At 52.9% G+C, this 23,099-nt stretch overlaps 1 protein-coding gene across 1 annotated transcript in view; it reads left to right on the top strand.

Moving 5' to 3' along the window:
* PLEKHA6 (pleckstrin homology domain containing A6) overlaps positions 1-23,099 on the top strand; it is a 140,486-nt gene that overhangs the window by 94,914 nt on the left and 22,473 nt on the right. The window contains 9 exon segments of the mRNA XM_038585982.1: positions 1,312-1,392; positions 2,099-2,213; positions 7,499-7,603; positions 8,284-8,356; positions 10,635-10,735; positions 14,162-14,304; positions 15,843-16,325; positions 17,720-17,999; positions 18,002-18,247. Coding sequence (XP_038441910.1) covers positions 1,312-1,392; positions 2,099-2,213; positions 7,499-7,603; positions 8,284-8,356; positions 10,635-10,735; positions 14,162-14,304; positions 15,843-16,325; positions 17,720-17,999; positions 18,002-18,247 — 1,627 coding nt within the window.

Below are 23,099 nucleotides of genomic sequence, written 5' to 3'. Positions count from 1 at the left end.
GGGAGGACTGGAAACAGCTACCATTTCTTGCAAAGATGCCCTGCAGTTAAGTTAAAGAGAGCATCCCTGTCAGAGGGAGGAGGAAATAAAGTTTGGGAAGCGGGGAGTAGCTTAGCAACGTGCTGGAGGTAGAGCCCAGGCCTGGAGGCTCGCTTTCCTTGGCGGCAGCTGGTGTGCCACCTGCCAAGCAACCCTGGCTGTTCGTTGTAGGAGAGCTCAAGTGGCCTGGTGTTAGGACCCCCGAGCTTGGCGTGGCCTCAGCAGGCTCTGTCCAGGCACCTGCCTCTAAGGGTGGATTCAGCCTGCTGTGGGCTGTCCCTGTCTCTGGAGAGAGATGTGTAAAGAGGACCTTAAAACCCATCCAGCCCCTCCACTGGCTGGATGCTGGAATCCTACAACACACTTGCCAAGTGGTCACCTGCTTGCAGAATCCATCTCAAATGGCTGCCATTTGTGGCTTAGACCCACAGCACCAGCCCCCGTCCTAGTTCTATCTACTACCCTTCCTCCCCTATCTCCCCCCAAAGCCACCGGGAAACTAGCCTGACATTCAGCCAGCCAGAGAGCCACAGCAGGACTTCCCAAAGGCACATCCATGACTCTGCTCCGCATCTGCCTCTGCACAGACCCTGCTTCCTGGCAGGCTGTCCTCCCGGCACCCACCCCACTCCCAGGCCACAGCATCCCTTAATTAGATCTGACTGTTGAGCCGGCACTAACCTCAGTGCCCAACAGGCCCTGAGGTCTCAGCTACATTCCAGCCCCTTAGACGCAGAAAGCCTGGACTCGGAATAAGAACGGGGCCCCAGCCCAGGCTCGGGGATGGAGTTTCTGGATCTCTGGTTTTCCTTAAAGAAAGAGATGCTACGTAAAATAGAAGGAGTCCAAGGTCACAAGAGAATTCTTTCAGCAAATAATGAGTGAGCAGTTTTTATGTGGAGCACTGGCAGGAGCTGTCCCTGGAGAGAACCTGCCACACAGGAAGTCTTGGCTGCTGGAGGCACCCACCCCCACCCACTCATGCGCACTGTCACCACTGAAGGGGTTAAGTGGGGCTTATTTCCATTCTCTATCTGCAGTTAGCACGGACTAGTGAAAGGTGTCTTTCCAACCCCCCACCAACCGCAGCAGCTTTTTTACAGCCCAGCCCTCCGGCCTGCCTCTCCTGGATGGCAGAGGAACCGAGGGACCATGTTCTACGGGGTCACCCCTCCCCGCCACTGCCCAGGGCCTGCCTACCCTTTGCCTTGTACCTCTTGGAGAAGGAAGAGGATCTTTATCACAACTTCTGTCTGTTCTTTGCCTCCACAGCCACAATGAAAGACGGAACACATTTCTACACCCAGTGACTGGCCAGGTCCCAGAAGAAAACAAAAAATTTAACCTAAAAACGTATGTCTGCCCCTGTGAGCTGCTTGACCTTTCCACCCTTCGCTGCCTACTCCACCCCCCTCCTCCCACTTTGCAGCTGGGAAAGGAAGGGACCTGATGGAGAGCAGAGGGACTTAGGGTCTCTAACCCCAGTCCTGAGAAATGGAAGCTCCTGAGGGTCATCTAGCTCCATTGCCTCACCTACTTTTCCTAGTATCTCCCACATCTCAGGCTGGTGCCTCCCACAGGTTGCGCTGGGAAGACAGACAGGTCTGAGATGGGCCCATCACCCAGGGGCCTTTGAAGGAAGTGCTGAGGGAAGCTGATAGAGCCCTGAGAGCCAAATGAGAATTCCTCTCACTGTGTATTTTGGCTCAGTGAATGAAAGGGGAAAAAAAAGATAATTAAATGACTCCCATAGTCCACTGAGCCATTGTAGCTTTTCAGTTAGAAGGAAAAAGAGTTCCAGAGTCCTGAGGTCTAGTTTTTTTTTTTTTTTTTTTTTTTAATTTACAAGAAAGAAAGGAAAATGTCCAAGATTACTGGCATGTGGTCACAGAAGAGTGGTGGGAACAGCTGAGGTGATGTCTTGATAGCACTTAGGGGATCTAATTTTGTGCTGATGCTGGAACAGTGGGTGGCAGGGTGGGGAATGCGGATGGGGCCTTTCTGTTCTTTCTGGATTTTGACTAGTCTCTTTCTTCTCTTTTGGTCAACCTGAAATCAGATCGGCCTTGGACATGTCCAATAAAGCAGGTGGAAAACGCCCGGCTATCACCAACAGTGACGTATCCAACCTCAACATGGTGTCCGAGGTCCCCTCAGAGCGTCCCGGTGTCCGGGTGAGTCTGGCCCCCAAGGCAAGCTGGTGGGCAGGAATTCTAGGAAACCTATGAACCTGTCCAGCTGTTTCCATAGGCTCTAAAGAGCAGGTGAGGTGATACTAAAGGAGTGGAGAGTGGGAAGGGAAGATGACTCATATCAGAACTTTGTAGGACACTAATCTCTAGACCAGAATTTCTCAACCTCAGCACTGTTAGCATTTGGGGCCAGATGGTTCTTTGTGGTGTGGGACTGTCCTTTCACTGCAGGATGTCGAGCAGTGTCCTTGGCCTATACATGCCAGTAGCACCTGCCCTGTGACAACCAATGTCTCTAGACATTGTTAAATGCCTCTTGTGCGACAAAATTGCCCTGTCCCCTGCCCATTGAGAACCACCGATTTAGGGGAACAGCCAAAGAGGAATAATTCATGAAGGATATGACAATCAAGAACTCAGAAAGGAAGGAGAGCCTCAGGAGGAAGAAGTAATCCAGAAGAATGTGTAATCCAGAAGAAGAATGTGGCACAGATGTAGAATAAGATAAGGGCTGACTCTGTCCATGGAGTTTAACAATGGAAACTATGGGCAGCCCCAAGTGGCCCAGCAGTTTAGTGCCACCTTCAGCCAGGGGTGTGATCCTGGAGACCAGGGATCGAGTCTCTCATCGGGCTCCCTGCATGGAGCCTGCTTCTCCCTCTGCCTGTGTCTCTGCCTCTCTCTCTTTGTGTCTCTCACAAATAAATAAATTAAATCTTTAAAAACAAAACAAAACAATGGAGACCGTGACAAGCGGTAGGATGAGGGCAGAAGGCAGCTGGAGAGAGCTAAAGGAGAGATGGGAGGGGAGATGGAGAGCCGATGAGGAGTAGGAGGAACTAGTCTTCTAAGGAACCAGACGGTAAGTGGTGGTGTAGTCATACAACGAAGTGCTCTCCCAAAATTAAATTGGACTGGAGGATAAATCTTGAAAATGTAATGTTGAGTAAGAAGCAGGTTGCAGAATATGAAGACCGTGATATCATTTATGTGAAATGTCCTACATGAAAGCCATATGACAGATGTACATGCTCGCAGTACAAGCATGTAACCATGGACAAGGCAGACTAGTTCTGGGTCACCAGTAGCCTCTAGGAAGGAAGGAAGGTAATGAGATTGAGGAGTGGCTCAGAGGGAGTTTCAGCTCTATTTGTCATGTTTTATTAAGGGGAGGAAACCCAACATGTAGTGTTAATTTATTCTCTACTTTTCTGAAATATTTGAAATATTGAAAAATCTATATTTGTAAAAAAAAAAAAAAAACTTGACTGTTAGGGGGAATGAGGGGCAGGAGTTAAAAGCTAGAAGATATGCAACATGGCAGGAAGTCTTCTTGGCCCATTTTGTTTTGTCTCAAGATGTGCGATTAGGAAGGGGAGTGGCCCAGCAGATAGGTTCAGGAGGAAGGGGACAGCCGTGAGTCTCATTTCCGTGGAGACAGAAGTCAGATGCAGAGGTGCTATTAGCCTGCATAGGGAAGAGGCACTTCTGAGCTGCATAAAAAAGGTACGTGAAGCTAGGAGCTGCGGGTCTAGGAAGTTAAAGACATTCCCATCTGATATCCTCAACTGCTACAGGGAAGTAGGAGGTAGGGTTTTCTGCAGAGAGGAGTGGGATGGATGGAGAGGCATTGGAGCTTGGGAATATGCCCGAGGTTTGGAGAACAGGAACAGAGGTTGACAAGGGGCATATGAAATATTGTGTGATAATGTCAAAGGATCATCTGAGGTCATAGTCTTGACTCTGGGTGGCTACAGACTACAGATGTGTATGGTTTTCTGCCAGCGCCGCTCCCAGCCTGGCTATGAAAGCAGGAAAGGCAGTTGGTTGGATTAGCCTGAGGTGGAGCGTTGCTGGGAGGCTGTGATGGAGAGATAAGGAGGCGGGGTATGGAGCGCTTGGCAGGAGAAAGGCTGAAGTGGTGAACTCTGGGAGCAGCTTCCAGGCCACAGGGCAGAGGTGAAGCGATGGCAGATGACACACTGAGAAGGAAGGGAAGGATTTGAGGATTTGCTTACTCTTCGGGTGGTGAATAACTTCCTCAGGTGCCTCATCCCAGCCTTTTATGTGGAATTTTGCTAGTAAAGTTTAAAAAATAATTTTATCCCCAGTTTAGGGTGCACTTTATAATAAAGCCCAATTTCTTCTTTCCTTCTGCCTGTAAGTATGTACTAAGTGCTTGTGGTACCCAGATACCTTGCTAGGCTATGGTGATGGAGAGATGCACAAGACCCAAGTTCCTCCCTACAAAGAGCTCAGAGTCTAGAGAAGGAGCTGGGAAGCCAGCAGCTCCATTGCAGTCTGACAAGCTCTAGACTGCAGGAATGGCAGAAAAGAGGGATGGCTCGCTGCAGTGAGGGGGTCTGGGAGGTTTTGTGGAGTCAGAGGGCCTACCTGGGCTTAAAGGATGAGTGGGATTTGTCAGGAGACAAGGGAGCTTAAAGGATGAGTGGGATTTGTCAGGAGACAAGGGCGATGGGGCTACCCATATCCCCTATGGGAAAGCAAGGTAAGCAAAGTTAGGAGACATGGGAGAGAACCACCAGGCATTTGGCCTGATGACGAGGGATCCGTCAGCTAGAAGAGCAGAAGGCAAGTCGTGGGCCTGGCAAATCCCATGGATCTGTCCTCATGTGCTGTGCTGAGGAACTGAATTCCCTTCTAAGGATGAGAGGTAGTAAGAAATGTTAAGAGAGTGTCATGATGATACGGTGCTTTAGAGAGTGACCTTACTTTGTGATAGAAGGTGTACACCGGGAAGAGATGATGGCCTGAGAGGAAAGAACAGGTCCAAGAACCATTAGGAACATATACTCATCCACCCTGTGCAAATGTTGTATAAGGAGTGATGAAGGAGGGAACTGTGTAAGGTCATCAGGTCAAGTCACAATCCAGGAGGGTTCTGAGTTCAGGTTTGGCCAACTGGGTGGATTGGAGTACCATTTGCCAGGTGAGAAATACAGAACAGGCTTGGATAGAAAGAGGATGAGGGGGCAGCCGGGCTGGCTCAGCAGTTTGGCGCCACCTCCAGCCCAGGGCCTGATCCTGGAGACCCGAGATCGAGTCCCACGTCGGGCTCCCTGCATGGAGCCTGCTTCTCCCTCTGCCTGTGTCTCTGCCTCTCTCTCTCTCTGTGTCTCTCATGAATAAATAAATAAAATCTTAAAAAAAAAAAAAAAAAGAAAAAAAAAGAAAGAGGATGAGTTTGGTTTTGTGCTTTAGTCTTGGTTGGATGACCAGTTACAAAAGGGTGGGTGCTAGGAGACAGGTCTGAGATATGGATTAGAGGATTTTCAGCATATTGCTGGTAGACGAAGCACCGGGTATAGATGAGATACATAGACAGTGTAGAACAAGAAAAACGAGAATTTGAAGTCTGGCTGATGTCCACCAACAGAGTAAAGGCAGAGACTGAGAAGGAGCGGCCACAGATGGAGGAAGGAATACTGTCACAGAAACCAAAAGAAGAGTTTCAGGAAGGACAGAAAAGTCACGCTGTCCAGTGTTTTTGAATGGCCAAGGACTGAGCAGCTTTAATCCAATGACATTGCAATTGCCACTTCAGGAAAGAGGTGGAGAGGGGATTTAGGAGTAAATGTGAGGAGAGGATGTCAGGACTCTTCCCAGGAGCCTGTTACTGTGGAGGAAGAGAGGGGAAGCAGGGACCTGAGGACTGGAAGGGGACGTAGGATTGAGGGTGAGTTCTGGTGAGTGTGGCTTTGTGAGAGGGGGACGGACAGACCGACAGACTGAGGCTTTAGGATGGAGAGAACTGAGTGTGTTTGCTCAGGAGAAGGAAAAGTTGAAGACATATTTGAGAAGAGAGTATCAATGGAGCAAAGTCTCAGGAAATGGTGGGTGGAACATGTTAGCCTTGAAAAGGAGGGCGACAGCTCTTCTTTTGACATTGGAGAGAAAGAGGCAACAGTGGTAAGGACAGTAATTTTCTAGGTAAAAGGGTGTGAAATTGAGGAAGTGCATGTCTGATGGCCTGGCTAACTCCGTGGAGTGGAGCTGGGTCCATTGTAGGGAGGGTGTCAGGTGCAGGGCTTGGGGTCAGGCAGGGCAGGGAGTGAAATGAGAGGGCTGGGTGGGGCTGAGGTTGGGGACTGGGGCTCTGCGCTGACCCCATCTGTACTGCAGTGTGCTACTCATCTGGCAGAACCATAATCATGGACCATAATCTGGCTGTGAGTACAGGAAGGGGATGATTGATATGATTGCTCAGGGATTTTGAGTTTTTGAGAAGCTCCAGCAATGACAGTGGATGGTGTGTTGGGGAGTACAGTTGACTTCTCCCAATGTGGAGCCTGGGCTTCATAGGGAAATAACTGCAACCAGGACATGGCTGATAGATCCAGAAAAAAAGGGAAGGACCGAGGAGCTGGAGACTCCTGTGGAGTAGAAAAAGGTGGTGGTGTTGAGTAATGGAGTGAGAAAGCCCAAAGGATTGGATGGCGTCAGGACATGGGAATACCAGAATTGAAGATGTTAGTGGCGAAGGAGCATGGGCGCCTACCAGGTCAAAAGTGCAGCTGTGGGAGTGAGTGTGAGGGTAGCAGCAAATGCTTTTGGAATTGATGCTGTCACAGTACTAATGTTAGGGTATTGGATCGGCCATCATCAGGGACAATGCCCAGTGATAGCAAGCAATGAAGAGGATGATTGGTACCAGAGTCCTAAGGCTCTGAAGGAATGATCTAGAAGCTGACCGCGATGAGAAGAGCTGAACAGTGGAATATTAGGGATGCTTCCAGAGAGATTATTGCCAGAATGTGGAAGGATGACAGTGTCCATGTGGCAATAAGGAGCTAGGAGGACCCCTGTGTGTCCTCCCTGCTCCCTGCAATGTCAGACATTCGAGAGTGAGTAGGACTCCAAGAGGATGATGATGCAGGGAATTTACTGGCATTTGAATGGATCCCAGAAAGCACTATGAAAGAGGTGGGGAGTCAGGCAATAGAAGAAAGACAGCCCAGGAGTGAAATGAGAAATCTTATTTTCTCCTTAAAACAACAACAACAACATTGAAATCCGTACCACGTGAGACAGGTCAGGCTATTATTTTGAGCCCCATTTTAGAGACAAGAAAGAGAGTCAAAGAATTGGGAATCTGTACCCTTGGGTTAGGAACAGATCCAGGAGTCACACCTGGTTCTCTCAGCGTGAGGACACCCCAGGTGAGGAGAGAGCTACAGCTCCCCTTCAGGGAGAGCAGAGAGGAAAAGATGAGGAAAGTCAGGCAGGCTTCTCTGTGTGCTCCCCAGGCAACCCGAACGTCCCGCAAGGCCATCGCCTTTGGGAAGCGCTCACACTCCATGAAGCGTAATCTTAATGCACCTGTCACCAAGGCGGGCTGGCTCTTCAAACAGGTGAGACTTCCTCTGCTGTCCAGTTTCTCCTCATCACTCTGACGCCTCTGTAGTTACAATAATGCCTCCATGTTTTGCTAGAAGCTGGAGAAAAAGGTGGTGACCTCCTATGGACTATTTTTGGGAGGTTATATCTCTGCGAATGAATCTCCTACTTTTATAAAGACCGAGAGAGGTTGAGTATATTCCCAAAATCACACAGGAAAATTAGTGTCGGATTTGGGAATCCAGCCAGGTCTCCTACTGGGCAGATGGAATGACAGACATATGCTGGGCCGCCAACCCCATCAGAGCATCCCACTGGCTCATTCTCTGTAGGCCCCTCTTGCTGTGAAGGAAGGGGTGTGTCCTTAATCCTGGGGTCCACTAATTCTTCCCAGCTTGACTTCACTGCCCTCCCTGTCCACCCTCTGCCCACTCATCCTGGCTCGCCTCTCATCCCTTTTATCTTCTCCAGGAGAGAAACAGGCCCGGGATGACAGCCCTGGAAGGTTACAGACAATAATCTAATGTCACTTTCCTATATCTGAGGTCTCAAGGGGGGTTGGCTGCCACTTGTCAGGGACAGAGCTGCAGCCAGAGGCAGGATGGCCTTATAGTTAGTGCCGCCCCCCTTTCCCTACACCCGCCCTCCCATGCCCAGCTCACAGCCCCTCCACCTGTCTCCATGTGTCCCGTAGGCCAGCTCTGGGGTGAAGCAGTGGAACAAGCGCTGGTTTGTCCTGGTGGATCGCTGCCTCTTCTACTATAAAGGTGAGCCTGCTCCTCTACTGGGGCTTGCCGGGGCCACAGGAAGGCAGGGCCCACCGCTCTTTCTCATTCTGCAGGATCACCAGAGTCTGCTTCCAGTGGACATGGGTGGGGGTGGGGGGTGAGGGTACAAATATGCCCCACAGCCTCCGGCACCTGTGGGGCATGACGGCGGGATAAAGACAGAGCCTGCTCACTCACATACTGACTCTCTTGCTTCACCTTCAGCCATATTTACCAGGAGCCCTCGAGGTTTCAGGCGGAATTCTAGGTCCTGATGGGGGACACAGTGGGCACAGTGGGCAGACAGGACAGTCATGTGATAGATGGTGAAGTCCTGGGCTGGGCTGTGGGGTAGGAAAGGAAAAGTGGAAGGTCCCTGGTCACTACTAGCAGGTGACCTACCGACCAGCCTGTGTGTTGTTCTTCCTCCCGTCCCCCTGGACCGTCTGAGCTGACCTATGGAGGCAGAAATCTCCGTTTTGTTCACGCTATGGCCACAGCTAAAACAGCGCCTGGCATGTAGTAGGTGCTCAATTAGTGTTGAGTACATGAATAATCCTCTAGCTTCTACGCTCTGTGTGCACCCCAACACTCACTCTCCCAAGCCTCTCAGAGAGAGAGAGAGAGACCTAATAACATTGGTGACGCAGACTCTAGGAAGTTATTTTTAAAATATGTACAGCCATGTTGGGTCAAGGAGGTGCTGAGGGACGTAGTGAGGAAGGAGGACAGTCACAGCCCTGCCACACCAGTGCGGGGCCACAGGGAGAGAAGGGTAAAATGGTCTTGTAGCAGGAGAGGCTGTTTCTGTTCCTCCATGCCCCGGGAATGGCAGAGCCCTGACCTCTCTGGGCCTCCTGGGAGCCATTCTGTGAATCATTAACTTTCACAAAGGTTGTACCAGTGACCTTCCAGAATGCTGCTGTACCTGTAGGCCACCTGAACCCCAAGAACAGAAACCAGGAAGGGGCTGCAGAGACAGAGTCCAGTCACATAAAAAAGCCTAAGACTAGGGGAGAAGCATCTGCTCAGGCCTGGGCCCTGGTGCCAGGCCTCTGGGACCCAGGGCTGGCTGGAGCCAGAGTACGACCGAAGCTGAAGGGAAGCCAGGCTCTCTGCAGAAGAGAAACTCAGCGACTGGCGTGAGGGTAGGAGCTTAAAGGTTGTGAGCTTGAAGGGCATTGTGGTGGGGGCCACCATCTGCTGAGAGATGCCCTCACAAGACCCCCTAAACATGGGCCTGGACACTACCAGGCAGGAGGCCATCACCTCCAGAGGACATTGGAGGTGTCCTGAAGCCGCCCTGGGTCCCTGGCCCCGGGTTCCTCTTGATCCTCTAGCGTAGCCTTCCTCTGGGCGCCATGCTGACTCTGCACAGGAAGCCAGACCTTAAGCCAAGGATCTTGTATCCGTGATGATGAACAGGAGAAGGGGAACCCATGAGTTTATCATCCCTGAGCCCTCTGAGCCCTAACTGAGGGTCTCACAGGGTTTCTAAGCTCAGGAAGAAAGAGCTATTCCAGGGAGGTGGGGAGTTGCCCCCCACCTGTTCCACAGAGCGCCTCCCACCTTCTGTGGCTCTGACAGCTGGGGTCCTGACCAGCTCACCCCTGAGGCTCCTTTGGAGATCCAGGATGAATTATGTAGCAGCCTGCTTGTTCACCTGCTGCAGGAACTGGAGGGCTGAGAGGTTCTGCAGGGGCCACATAGGGGAAGGCAGAGCCCTGGCAGGAGAAGACAGAGCAAGCTGTCGGGTGCCTGGGAGAACCTTAGACACAGCCCCCCAGAGACACCAGAGCCGAAGGGGGGACTCTCCACACTGCCATGCCCGATCCTGTTATTGTCCTCTTATGTGTGTCCCTGTTGGAATTTCTTGCTGGGGGAAGCTGCATAGAGAGGAGAGTGGCTAAGAATGTTTACCAGGGAGAGGTGCCTGCCTGGCTAAGGGGAGAGCATGAGACTCTTGATCTTGAGGTGGTAAGGTTGAGCCCCACAAAGGGGTGAGGTTTACTTAAAAAAAACAAAAAACAAAAAAAACGCTTGCTTGGGAGTCAGACTTCTTGGGTCCAAAGACCAATCCACCACTCTCTGGTGAAGTAACGTTGGACAAATGACTTACCCTCTCTGTATCTCAGCCTTCTTACCCTTTAAATGGGGTACGTGACCAGCAAGTACCTATTGCTGTTCATCATCATAGGGCCGATATACTCTTCCCCTCTCTGCCCACGTGCTCACCAGGCACATGCATCTCACCTGTGCCTTTTTACCCTTTTTACAGATGAGAAGGAGGAGAGCATCCTGGGCAGCATCCCCCTCCTGAGCTTCCGGGTGGCTGCGGTGCAGCCTTCAGACAACATCAGCCGAAAATACACCTTTAAGGTCAGCTGGCCTTCTTCTCCCGGGCCAGGGGGGAAGGGAGGGCTGCTCTCCTAGAGCATGTGGGGAATGGAGAAGGATCCTGAGCCGCCTCCTCAAGGAGTCCCAAGTGGCAGTGGAAGGAGGGAGTAGGCGGTGGTCCCTGGACTTGGTGCAGGCTGTCGTGAGGCTGGGACGAGGCTCTTCTCTCAGGAGTCAGCTGGGTGGCTCTCCTCGGGTTAGGCCGGTAGATATGGGCTTCAGTGGTACCACGGGTTTTCCTAGGAGCGAAGTACTTCACCCTGAGCCCGTGAACCCTCTGCGCAAAGGCCTGGCAGCAGAGGCAGGGGCCTTGGGCTGGTGGGGTTCTAACATCCCTTCTAGAAAGGAATCCTCCCTACGTTGGGCCCAGGGAACTAGACCCCCTGTCAAACTCACTCAGATTTCATCCTCTAGAGAAAATTAGGAGTTGAGTTTGATTACGATCAAGAAACGTGAACCTCATGCAGACTGTAGTTGACGAGAACGATGAGCGCGGGAAGACGGCCCTCATGCGCCTGCTCAGTGTCACTCCCCGGGAACCCCTGGGGGATCCAGCCATCAAAGATGTGCTTACACCTGGCTCATCACAGGCCAGTGTTTTTCCACATTTAAAAATTCATGACCCATTAAAAACAATTAAAAATACCCGTGCCCCTTTTGTATTTTATGATGCAAAGACCATAGGCTCCTTTTCATTTCCAAATATAAAATTACGATACCAACTATGCATTTTCTTAGTGCACAGCCCTCCCTCCCCTAGTTGAGAATCGCTATCCGCGTCCCTGAAAACCTAAAGCTATGGTGTGAGATGATAGGAATTGCCGGTAACACCAGGTCAGCATCAGAGCCTCTAGGACCTCAGAGACTCTGCCCTTCCTGTCCTTCACACCTAGTCACCTGGTTCTGGAAAAAAAAAAAAGAGGCAGCCCACACAGGTGCTGCTCCAGGGGACAAGGAGGGATGTCTCTGGCACATAATTAGTTCCTAGCCTCCTAGGGTCCTGTCTGCCCGAGGTGTGAACAGAATGAACAATTAATAAAACTCTGGCTCCTGGGAGCCAGGTCCTAGCTGGGGAAGTAGAAACAGGTTGTTTAACCAACAACTATGCACATTCGCACCCACACACCCACACAGCCAAGCAGCCTGTCTCACCTTCCCCTCCAGACCTGTGCACAGACAACATCCACAGCCGGGCTCAGCACTCTGGCAGCAGCAGGCCTGCCATCAGCATCCCAAGTGGCTGACCCACATGTGCCCAGCCGCCCCTCCTCCTTCCCCTGCCCCCCCCCCACCCGCCAGGAGGGCACTGCCTCTTTAAAACCCAGCTCTGAGGGTGGTGCTCGGTGGCACACAAAGGGTTACAATTGTGGTTTTTCCGTGGCCCTTTCCCAAGGAAAGGAGAGGAGCCGAGAAAGATGGGAGGCTTGTCCGTTGTGGCCACCAAGCAAGACACTTGGCTGGCTAATAATGAGCTTGGGCACTATTCCTGCCCGGCTACTGCTGAACGCCTTGCCCTCTTCCTAACCCAGCCCCATGAGGCCTCAGGGGGGACTTCACCCCCTGGGGTAGTTCTGTGGCCCCCTCTCATGGTGCCAGGCTGCTGTCGCCTCTGGCTGCCCGTCAGCTGCCCTGTCCTTCCCCAGGCCCTCCATCTTCTCCTGCTGCAAACCATTGTTCTCATGCCTCTGTTTTCTCCTCATTTCCTTGTGGACATGTTTTGTCCTCCAGCTTGACCATGAGCTCTTCGAGTGCAAAGAGAGCGTCTGTATCCCCGTGACGGGTGTCCAAAGGACAGTTCTTCACACACAGGGCACTCACTAGCAAACTAATTCACTTGCTGCCCACTCGCACCAGCCCCAGGTCATACCCACAAGTCCCGCCTGTGTCTCTCTCTTAGCTACCACCCCGTGGCCTCCATGCCAGAGAGCTTGCCCGGACCCCTGCTCTCAGTATCACTGTGCAGTTTCAATCCTGAGAGGCCTCCTTATAGCTCCACCAGCTGCTAGCACCTCCCTGCAGCTGCCCACAGTCTGGGGCCCCTGCTGGAGGGTAGACATTGGCAGGATCCAGAGGAAAGTCTTAGGGGGAAGTAGGATGTCATTGGGTCACGACGCCTGTTGGAAAGGAATCATGTGCTGGGGGAGGGTGGTACAGTGGAGTGAAGGTCCAGCCGAGAAAGCACTTGGAGGGTGTTGGTTTGACCCTGCTGCTTAGGAGAGCCCTGGGGCTTGGTCAGGAGAGCCCCATCTTCTCTCCTTCCAACCCTAAGAGACTGAGGACTTCACACCTGAGGGGTCAGGGACTGAAGTGAGGTTCACATCTGAGACTATTAATCCCTTGGATTTCTCGTGTTGAGTGGGAAGAAACCAGGCTATCTGCTTTTTCTGGGAGATTGAAAGTCTCACTGGGGGCGTATACTGAGGTCCCAGAAAGAATTCAGCTCTGGAGCATCTCTTCCCTGTAGCCTAAGAACTTTGAGCTTCCCTCCCCGTTAGGCAGGCACGTCACTTCAGGCCAGAACAAAAACCTAGGTCGTTTGCAACTGCAGAGCTGGTTGGGAACAGGGCTCAGATCAGCACAGGGATGCCCTGAATCCTCCCGCCAACAGCCCCAATTGCCTTGGGGCAAGCTCTCCACTCCTCGCTCTTGGAGGGCTATGTGGGACATGGCTGTGTGCTGCGGCCCCAGTGGCGACAGCGAGTAGAAGGGGTGATCTGAACGGCTCCCCACTTCCCTCTGCTCGACGTTCCTGCCACGTCATCTTCTGTCTCTCTCTCTGGTGTCTGGTTGACCTGTTCTCTGCTTCTCCTCCTTCTGACTGCATGAGGACCCCTCCTCTGGACAGGAGCTCTCTTCTGGGTTCCCGCCTGCCGCACCTGCTTGCGGCCGCCAACTAGGTAGCGTGCTCTAACTGTCTGTGCATGTCCGGTGCATGCGCAGGGAGACGGAGGCCTGGCTGTCTCTCTGCACAGAAGAGACAGTACGAGATCCTCAGAAGCCAAGCTGGGCCATGACTGGCATGTGCCCTGGGGGCGGGGTGGGGGGCATCTCTCCCAGACATTGGGTAATTGCCCTTCAAATCAAAGATGGAATTTGATGGGAAAGTGGGCATGGTAATTGTCCTTCCTGTTTGTAATCACCGCAGGTGGGGCAGGTAAGCTTACCTGGCTACTGGACCATTTGGGGGTGTCCAGAGAGCTAGCCCATATGCCAACTGGAGCACTTAGCATAGCTGGAGGCTGTCCTCCTCACTGTGCTCCTGACCTCCATGTGGGGAAAGAGCTACAGGCCAAGGGAACAGCCTGCCTGACCACCTGTTCTGTGGATGTGTGTGTCCTCTCCCTACAGGTGTCTACATGCTGGGTGGATGAGGCCAGGGCCAGTTCCACGCACTGCCTCTCCCCACAGGCCGAGCATGCTGGGGTCCGCACCTACTTCTTCAGTGCCGAGAGCCCCGAGGAGCAGGAGGCCTGGATCCAGGCCATGGGGGAGGCTGCCCGAGTACAGATCCCCCCAGCCCAGAAGTCGGTGCCCCAAGCTGTGCATCACAAGTAAGTAACAGGGCACCGGGCATGGGTGTGAGGAGTGCCAGAGAAAGAGGAGTGAGCAAGCACCCCACTCTATGACCTCCTGAGCCCAGCATGCTGGCTTGAACCTCTGAGAACACCTGAGAACACATGAACTGCTCCTTGCCTCTCGGCAGGTACCTGGCTAAGTGATTTCCGAGTCTGGAGCCTCTCCTCCTCTGACTGGCTCTTCCTCTTCTCTCTGGGCTGCTGGAGGCCAAGAGAGAAGTCAGGTTTCATTGGGGCCTGGCCAGGAGCCAAAGGCCAGGGTCATGCACTCGTTTATTCTTGATGTGCACGTTAAGCCCATGACCTCTGGAAGAGGGTGGAGGTGGGTTCAAATCCCCACTTAGCCCCTTGCCCACACTGATAGCAGTGTAAGTTGCTTCACCTCTCCCAGGCCTGAATTTCCCCTCCTCGAAGACGGCAGTTAGAATCCTCCCTCACGGGGTGGATGAGTGGCCAGCACTTAGCCCATGGTGCCCAGTCCCCTTCCCCACCTGCCGCCCCGTAGCCTCGGGGCCTGTCTTTACTGAGTATGTATGTTAACATACACCTACCTCAAGGTAGATGTTAACAAGCATCCAGAGGAAGGAGGTTTTATGGTATAGACTCCAAGTCTATTTTAGTGTCTTAGAAGTGTTTACCAGGCAGTGTTGCGACAAGGATGCCTGAAGATGTTGGATTTGGGCAGCCGCAGGGAAAACGCTGTCACGAGATTCCGTCTTCGCTTCAGCGGAGGGGCGCACTTCCAGAAGTTCGCTCATTTCACTCATAAATATTTACTGTAAATAGATATGTGGAAGGCGCTGTGTCGGGTGCTAGGCAAACAAGGGAAGACAAGTCTACATGCTCCCACCTCGTGGAGCTTATGTTCTGATGGAGTCAGTCCTGGAAGAAGCTTATTCTGGAGAAGGGAACCCGCACATCTCTATGCCGAGGTTGTTTGAGGCAATACCTGGCGCCTGCTCTGTTTGATCCCACAGTCCTGCCGTGGGAGGGACTCCTGCACCCACCCATTCTGCCAGCAGGGAGCCCAGGACTCACTGAATTGAAAGGACTTGCATAGGACAGAGGGCTGACCTGTAACAGGCCTCATAGCTGAAATGTCATGTGGCCACTATGAAACTTTTGTGTAGTGTATATGGAGCTCAGGGGGCTGGAGCGGAGGCAGGCTGTAGAGGAGACAGGGCTGGGGGGGTTAGGGTTGGCCGTGGCTTTGGAAAGCTGGATCCAATGCACTCAGCAAAAGGAAGCAGAGAGTGACCTTGGAGAAGACGTGGAGGGTAAAACTGGCCCACTGTGCATAGGCAAGATTGGAATAGGTGTTCTAGTGATCGCCCAGGCTGGAGCAAGAAGGCAAAATGGGGGGATTTAGGAAACAAATTGGAATTCACTGAATCCCATGTCCGTCGCTACCTTCCTGCCCACCCTTCTCCGCTCCTTCTTTCCCAGTCTACAACCCCCTACCCAGCTCCATGCTGGGCTGGAGTCCCTTTAACATCTCCCTTGGCATCCTGCAGCCACGAGAAGCCAGACTCTGAGAACATCCCACCTAGCAAACACCACCACCAGCCGTCCCACAATAGTGTCCCCAAGCCCGAGCCAGAGGCCAAGACTCGAGGGGAGGGTGACGGCCGGGGCTGCGAGAAGGCCGAGAGGAAGCCTGAAAGGCCTGAAGTCAAGAGTGAGCCTCTGGTGAAAGCCAACGGCATCCAAGCCGGACCGGAACCAGCCTCAGAGCCCGGCAGCCCTTACCCTGAGGGCCCGAGTGTCCCAGGGGGAGGGGATCGGCCTGCACAGCCCAACGGCTGGCAGTATAGCTCGCCGAGCCGACCAGGGAGCACGGCTTTTCTGCCTCAGGACTCAGAGAGTGGGGGGCACCAGCGGAGCTTCCCCCCACGTGCCAACCCCGACAAAATTGCCCAGCGCAAGAGCTCCATGAACCAGCTTCAGCAGTGGGTGAACCTGCGCCGAGGGGTGCCCCCACCCGAAGACCTCCGGAGGTGAGTCTGATGGGGTGCAGGTAGTAACATGTGCAGCAGCCCCATGCTAGAAACCTTCTGGAAGCCAGGCTGAGTTGAGATACCAGGAAGACCCCAAACCCAGGGTTCCCAGCTTGTCCAAATCCTCTACTGCCCCGCAGCTCCATCCGTGGAGTCTGACGCCTTCTCGATTCCTGCCCTGTGTGCTCTCCTCAGAGACAGGGAGAGGGCACTCAGTGCCCCTCCACAAGGATGCCGGTGCCCAGGAGACATGCAGGCACTCGCTGGGAGGGGCTTTCGAGTTCTTCCAGCCAGACAGCCGTCCGTGCTTCCGACCCTCTCACGTCTTCTGTTTCATTGTTTCTCCCACCACAAGCCTCACTGACCCCCAAGCCAACTCACCCCATTTTTGAACAGCTCTAATTGCTCAAGAGTCTTTATACGCAGTTCAAAAAAGGGAAAAGAGGGGCAGCCTGGGTGGCTCAGCGGTTTAGCGCCGCCTTCAGTCCAGGGCGTGATCCTGGAGTCCCGGGATCGAGTCCCGCGTCGGGCTCCCTGCGTGGAGCCTGCTTCTCCCTCTGCCTGTGTCTCTGCCTCTCTCTCAATCTGTGTCTCTCATGAATAAATAAATAAAATCTTAAAAAAAAAAAAAAAGGAGGGGGGGAAAGACACAAAATGTAGCCACTCACCAATCCTGGTTCTGCCTTTTAGACCAATTTGCTCCTTGTCCAGTGATGGGCTTTCAAATATTGCAAAGCCTTCTTTGGGCCTGATGGCATTCATCGGGGCAAGCGGGGCTGCTGCTCCTTCCCTGTGGGTGTAGGCAGCTCCCCAGACCACACCTGATGGACACAGGAAGGCTGCTCACCGCTTGGGGCCCTGGTGCCTGTGGCCTGCCCTGGGGAGAGCACCTCACTTGGGATGAGTCCCAGAAACAACCTGGTCCTGCCCATGACAAGAACCTCAATCCAGGGAACTGCCCTCTTGTCCCTCCTGTCTCGCCCTCCCCAGGTGCCTCACTCATGCACTCACTCGCCTTCTTTCTGCTGCTCACCTCTCTGGAAAGGATCTGATGCATTGGTTCATGCTGGGGTCGAGATAGCTAATAAGGCTTAAAGCTCTTCCCCAGGGAGATTTCATTTTATAGAGACAGAGATGGAAGCTTTGGATGTGAAGTTTCAATTTCTAGCCTCAGGTTGCTGGTTGAGGGAGGAAGCTTCAAGGGAGCTTCCCCTGTGCCCCTGGCAGCTGGGCTCAGTGCTCAGGCAGTGGGGACGGGGGGCTTTGGGGGCTCCCAGGGTCAGCGTGGGGCACCATCACCTGGTCATACCCTCCTGAGGCTGAGAACCTGAAGGTGGGGCTGGGGCACAGGGAGGGGCAGGGGTTGCGCTCATTTTGTCTGCCTTCCCTCTCAGTCCCTCTAGGTTCTACCCTGTGTCCCGCAGGGTCCCTGAATATTACGGCCCCTACTCATCCCAGTATCCAGATGATTACCAGTACTACCCCGCAGGGGTGCGGCCGGACAGCATCTGCTCCATGCCGGCCTACGATCGCATCAGCCCTCCCTGGACCGGGGAGGACAAGCGGCTCTCCTTCCGCAACGGAGGCGGCCCTGCCTTCCAGCTGCGGGAATGGAAGGAGCCCCCGGGCTACGGGCGGCAGGACGGCCCCGTCTGGCTCCCCGGGCCCTCCCCCTCCCCTCCCGGCAGCCCGTCTACTACGATGAGCTGGATGCCACGTCGGGCTCCCTGCGCCGCCTGTCCCTGCAGCCCCGCTCCCACTCCGTGCCCCGCTCGCCCAGCCAGGGCTCCTACGGCCGCGCCCGCATTTACTCCCCCGTCCGCTCACCCAGTGCCCGCTTTGAGCGCCTGCCGCCTCGCAGTGAGGACCTCTATGCTGACCCTGCTGCCTATGTGATGAGGCGATCCATCAGCTCCCCCAAGGTGAGCCACCAGCCTGCCCCTCCTTCCTCATCTCCTGAGATCCCCCAGAAGCCTACTACCATCTGCAGAGAGGAGGTGGAGGTGTGGGGGCATCTGGGACTTGGGGACACACACTGTATGTTGGCAGGAGCCACAGTGATGCCCAGGGGAGCCACTGCCAGTTCTGTCGGTGGGAGAGCTGCTTGGGGGAATCTGCTCTACCCTACCCTGAGTAGGAACACGGCTGTTGGTGCCCATCCCAGGTCATGCCAGGAACCCTAATTCTGTGTAAGACGGCAGAGAGGGTTCTGTCTTTTCAAATCTTGAGGACCGGACAGGTCAGTGCAAGGATACTGCAGTGGATAAATGCTGTCCATTTTAATTTGGCATCTGCTCTGGGACGGGATACAAATGTCCCTAACCTTGAACTTCAATTGGTGGGGAAGTCTGTGTCCCAGCTGGACCCCCTCACCTCTCCAATTCCCTTTCTCTTCCAGTATGATTACCTGGGAGACAGGCGGCCAGTCCCTGCAGGACTGTTCCCCTACAACTACCCACCATCCCCTACGGTCCACGATAAGATGGTACGTCCTCTCCTCCCATCCACTCCCCGCAGAACCTCTCCTCCCCTGGTGGGGCCAAAGTAGGGCAGCCGCAGGGATACTCTGTGCCTCATGCCTGCCCCTCCTGGTTTTTAGCAGCCTCTGGATACCTCCTCCCTCCTGGCCAGGACTGTGACACCAATGCAGAGTTTGATGCCAGGTACCCCATCCCTGTGATATGAGATAGAGGAGCAGGGATGAGATCTGGAGGCATCTGATGTCCTGACCCTCCAGACCCCAGAAAACCTTCCTGCCAGGCATGCAGAGGGGCCTGGTCGGGGGTTTGGATTATGCACTGGGAAGAAAAATCAGGCCTGAGTGTCCAATAACAGGCATTCTCTCCAAGTCTATCCTTGCCTGGAGAGTTGCTTTTGGGGAAAGAGACAAGTGATGGTGTGATTAAGGAAGAAAAAATTTTCCATATTATTATGTCTGTCCCTTCTTTTCTCCCTGCTTTCTACTTGTCTCTCCCTGGAATTGGTTCTCCAGAGGACTTTTGTCTCCACCTGGAGAACCAGATGCAGATGCTCCACCTGGGAGGTTGGTGAGGGCCACTGGAACTGACAGGCAGAGAGAGTCCTTGTCCCTGAAGGCCTGTTGCAGACCCCTGTCCCCATCTAGCCCCAGGAGGCCAGGACGGAGGAGCCTCTGCAGGCGTGGCAGGGGCCCTTCCCTTTCTTTCTTCCCTTTGATCCTTCTCTGTCCAGTCTCTAGCCCTGACATGCAGCACATGCACCCATCTAGAAACGATGGATTCTTCCCGAAAACTCGGGAGCTGCTAGGGTGGCCAACCAGTTTGTTTCCGTGGTGCTTCCCTTTCCCAGCAGAGGGCCAGACGGACCAGGAGCCCTGGAGCTGAGACATCTTGAGACATGCCCCCAGCTTCACCCCTGACCTTCCCCAGAACTCCTTGAGGGCAGACTGAGGCCCCTCTTTGACCTTGCCCCCCAGCTAACTCTTAACTGCTTTGCTTCCTTTTTATTGTTTTCTGTTGTCTTGTTCCTGTTTGTTTGTGTTGCCGTTGGGTCTCTGGCTCCGGGTAGGATGAACTTTTAGACCTTCAGTTGCAAAGAAACCTAGAGTATTTGGATCAGCAGGTAGGCAGAGCTGGTGCGCCCTCGCCATCCCCCTGCCCTCCTGTCGTGTCTCCCTGCTCCTCCTCACGTCCTCACCTTCCATCCGTTTGACAACCTTTGTTGGCACCACCAGGACACAACAAAGTGGCTTATATTTTGGTTTGCGCCTTCACACCCTTTCTCCTCAAAACCCTTTAGGGCAGCTGGGATTTTCCTGGGGAAAAGGAGAATAGGAAATGACCCCATGAATAATGAATGCCACCTCCTATTTGTTCAGGCCAGATGGAGCTGGGGGAAGGGATGGCAGGCGGGAATTTGCATTTCTGCTGGAGAGAGTGGCAGAGGCTGTGGAAGGGGGGTGGGGGGTGAGCAGCCAGTCTGGTCCTAAAATACTAGGGATTCGGTGCTGCCTAAAGCTGGGAAATGATCTATCCTCGTTCACTGGTTGTTCAACTCCACAGTTTGTAAACTGAGGACTACAGACTTGCCCTCGGATGGTTTGGGTTTTGTTTTGTTTTAATTACATGAGTTCCATACATTTGTTAGTTCCTCTGCCAAGCTCTTTGGCATCCGGGGCGTGCGTTCTCGAGAATAACGCATGGTAGACAGAGGGAGTGTTAGCAACCTCCTTTCTTCTGGAAGATATTCCAAAGATAAGTAATTGGCTGCGGAGACCTGGCTCCAGGCTCTAAGCATTGGTTTCCTTGTCTTTTGAAATGGAGGGCTCTGATACTGTGTTGAGAAACACTGGGAGGTCAGGATGCTGCGCATCTGTAGAAACGCAGACTCTCGTGTCCAGATCCGTGCTACAAATCACAGGGGAACTGGCCATCACCAGCGTGGCCCAGTGGAGGTGACCCAAGGTGGTGAAAATTACAGCCGTAGAAGTAGTAATGGCAGCAGCCACCATAACGGGGTGCTTTCTCTGGGCCTCATACTGTTGCTGAGTTCCTTATGGATCCTAATGCATTTGATCTTTTATCACGACCCTGCAGGGTGGGAACTGTTGTTATCCCCCTTTTAGAGCTGATAAAACTAAAGAAACAGAGAGGTTAAGTCACATGCCAAGGACACACACACACACATGCCACTGAATAACGGAGCTTGGAGTGTGACTGCGAGCTTTCCAAACAGTTTACGGCTGAGCTAATATATGAAGAAGCAGGAGTCACACCTCATCAGGATTAATTTATACTCTTAAAGTCGCAGAAGGATTTCAAGTTGAAATCTGAGGCTATTGCTAGAACTGCTGTGGTTCTAGACCCAAGTCATATGTCACATAACCTGTCACCTCACAGGCCTCCAGGCTTTGGTGGGATCATCCTCATAGAAGGCCTTGGGCCCTGGAAAGCACTGATATCCACAGTTTAATCAGCAGGGACAGCTTCCAGCCCTCGTGGACCTTGACTTTAGTTCTAGAGGCATCATGTGGTATCCACACCACTGGACTGGAACACTCCACATGGCGAGGAGTCTCAGGATGCCATCTCAGACCAGTGCTGGGAAGCACCAGCTCGGCCCTACAGGAAGCAGAGTCTGCAGTGCCCGGAGTAGTGAGGAGCAGGGCTGAGTGGACTTGGCTCCTGGGCAGGCTTTCCTTTATGTAGCCCTCTGTAGTGCCTGGCGGTGCCGGCGTTCAGTGCCACAGCAGAGCCCGTCCTGGAGCCTCTGCCCTCATGAAGAGGCTAGGACCTTAGGCTGCAAGCTTCAGAAATCTCTTCAGAGGACCTTCTCTAGATAAAGGGTAATAATCTTAAAAGGGACTTTTATATGGTAATAGTCCAGGGGCATCTGGTGGCTCAGTTGGTGAAGTGTCTGACTCTTGATCTCAAGCTCAGGTCTTGATCTCAGGGTCATGAGTTCAAACCCCATGTTGGGCTCTATGATGGCCCTGGAGCCTACTTTAAAAAAGAAAAAAAAAAAAAAAGTCCAGAATGTGGACTAGCCTGAGCTCTGCCATTTACAATGGTTTTTGTTGGGTTTTTTGGTGTGTGTGGTTTTTTTTTTTTTTTTTTAAACTTCAAAATGTTGCTTCATCTCTCTGGGCCTTTGTTTTCTCAATCATAAAATGGACATTGTAGAACCTGCCTTTCCTGCCTCCCAGAGTGGCTAGAGGATCAAGTAAGAGGGTGCATCAGAGCACTGTGTCAGGCAGTGGTGAGGAGTGCTAACGCTGCCGTGACTATTTGATTCCTCTTCTTCTGAAACTCAATTTAAAATATTACTTGGGCACCTTTGTGATGTATAAGGCACTGTGCTAGGTGCTTTCTCATAAGATCTGAGATTTGGGGCAGACAGAGGTGACACACAGGAATCCTAGAGGCAAAGCCCACCTGGGCTGAAAGATCCCCAAGGCACAGTGTGAATGGGAGCAGGCCAGGGAGAGAACAGTCTTGCTTTCCTCCTTTATTGCTTCACATCCACTGGTTGAGTGAGAAGGAAGACCCGGGGGTGTCTAGGAAAAGCCTGGACCTTCTGTGCCCACTCAAAGCCTGATGTATTAGCAGGTGTGCCCTGTCCCTCCACAGACACCCCACACACACACACACAGGATAGAGGCATGGCACACAGGCAGCAAACACATATACACACACCATCCACCCCACGCATACACACCCCATATACAATGAACATGATCTCATATATGTGGGGCTCCAAGAAGATAGGGACTCACCTGAGTTCAGATCCTTACAGAAAATGTAGCTGACGTCCTGTCGACTTAGCTCTTTTACATGCACTCAACCTCCTACCACAACTGTTCTTTGGAAAGCCTTGTAAATGACACTTATGTCATAGGAAAAATATTCCAAATGGGCTAAAGAGGTAACAAAGAGATCAGATCTGAGGAAAGCCTTTCAAAATGCAGTGGGCCATGCACATGGGGGTGGCTGAGTGCCCCTGGCCTGTCCACAACACACAGAGGCAAGGCCGCCTTTGGGTTGCCCCCTAAAGCAGTAAGAGGAAAATATGTGTGGGCCCAACAAAGATTGGGGAGATAAGAGCCAAAAACTGAGGGCCCCCTGAACTATGACCCCAGAAGCTCTGCCCTAAGGCGGCTCTATCTCTTCCCCCACTCACTTCCTCTTCCTAAAAAGCTTTTTCCATACAACTTCCCTCTTGTCTCCTGCTACCCTCTCCTGCAGCTCAGTTGAGTTAAAGGGACATAGCCAAGGACACTCCCTAATCGATTCACTT

This window comes from Canis lupus, chromosome 38 (genome assembly GCF_011100685.1).
Source record: "Canis lupus familiaris isolate Mischka breed German Shepherd chromosome 38, alternate assembly UU_Cfam_GSD_1.0, whole genome shotgun sequence".
NCBI lineage: Eukaryota > Metazoa > Chordata > Mammalia > Carnivora > Canidae > Canis > Canis lupus.
This window is presented reverse-complemented; position numbering and strand designations above follow the sequence as displayed.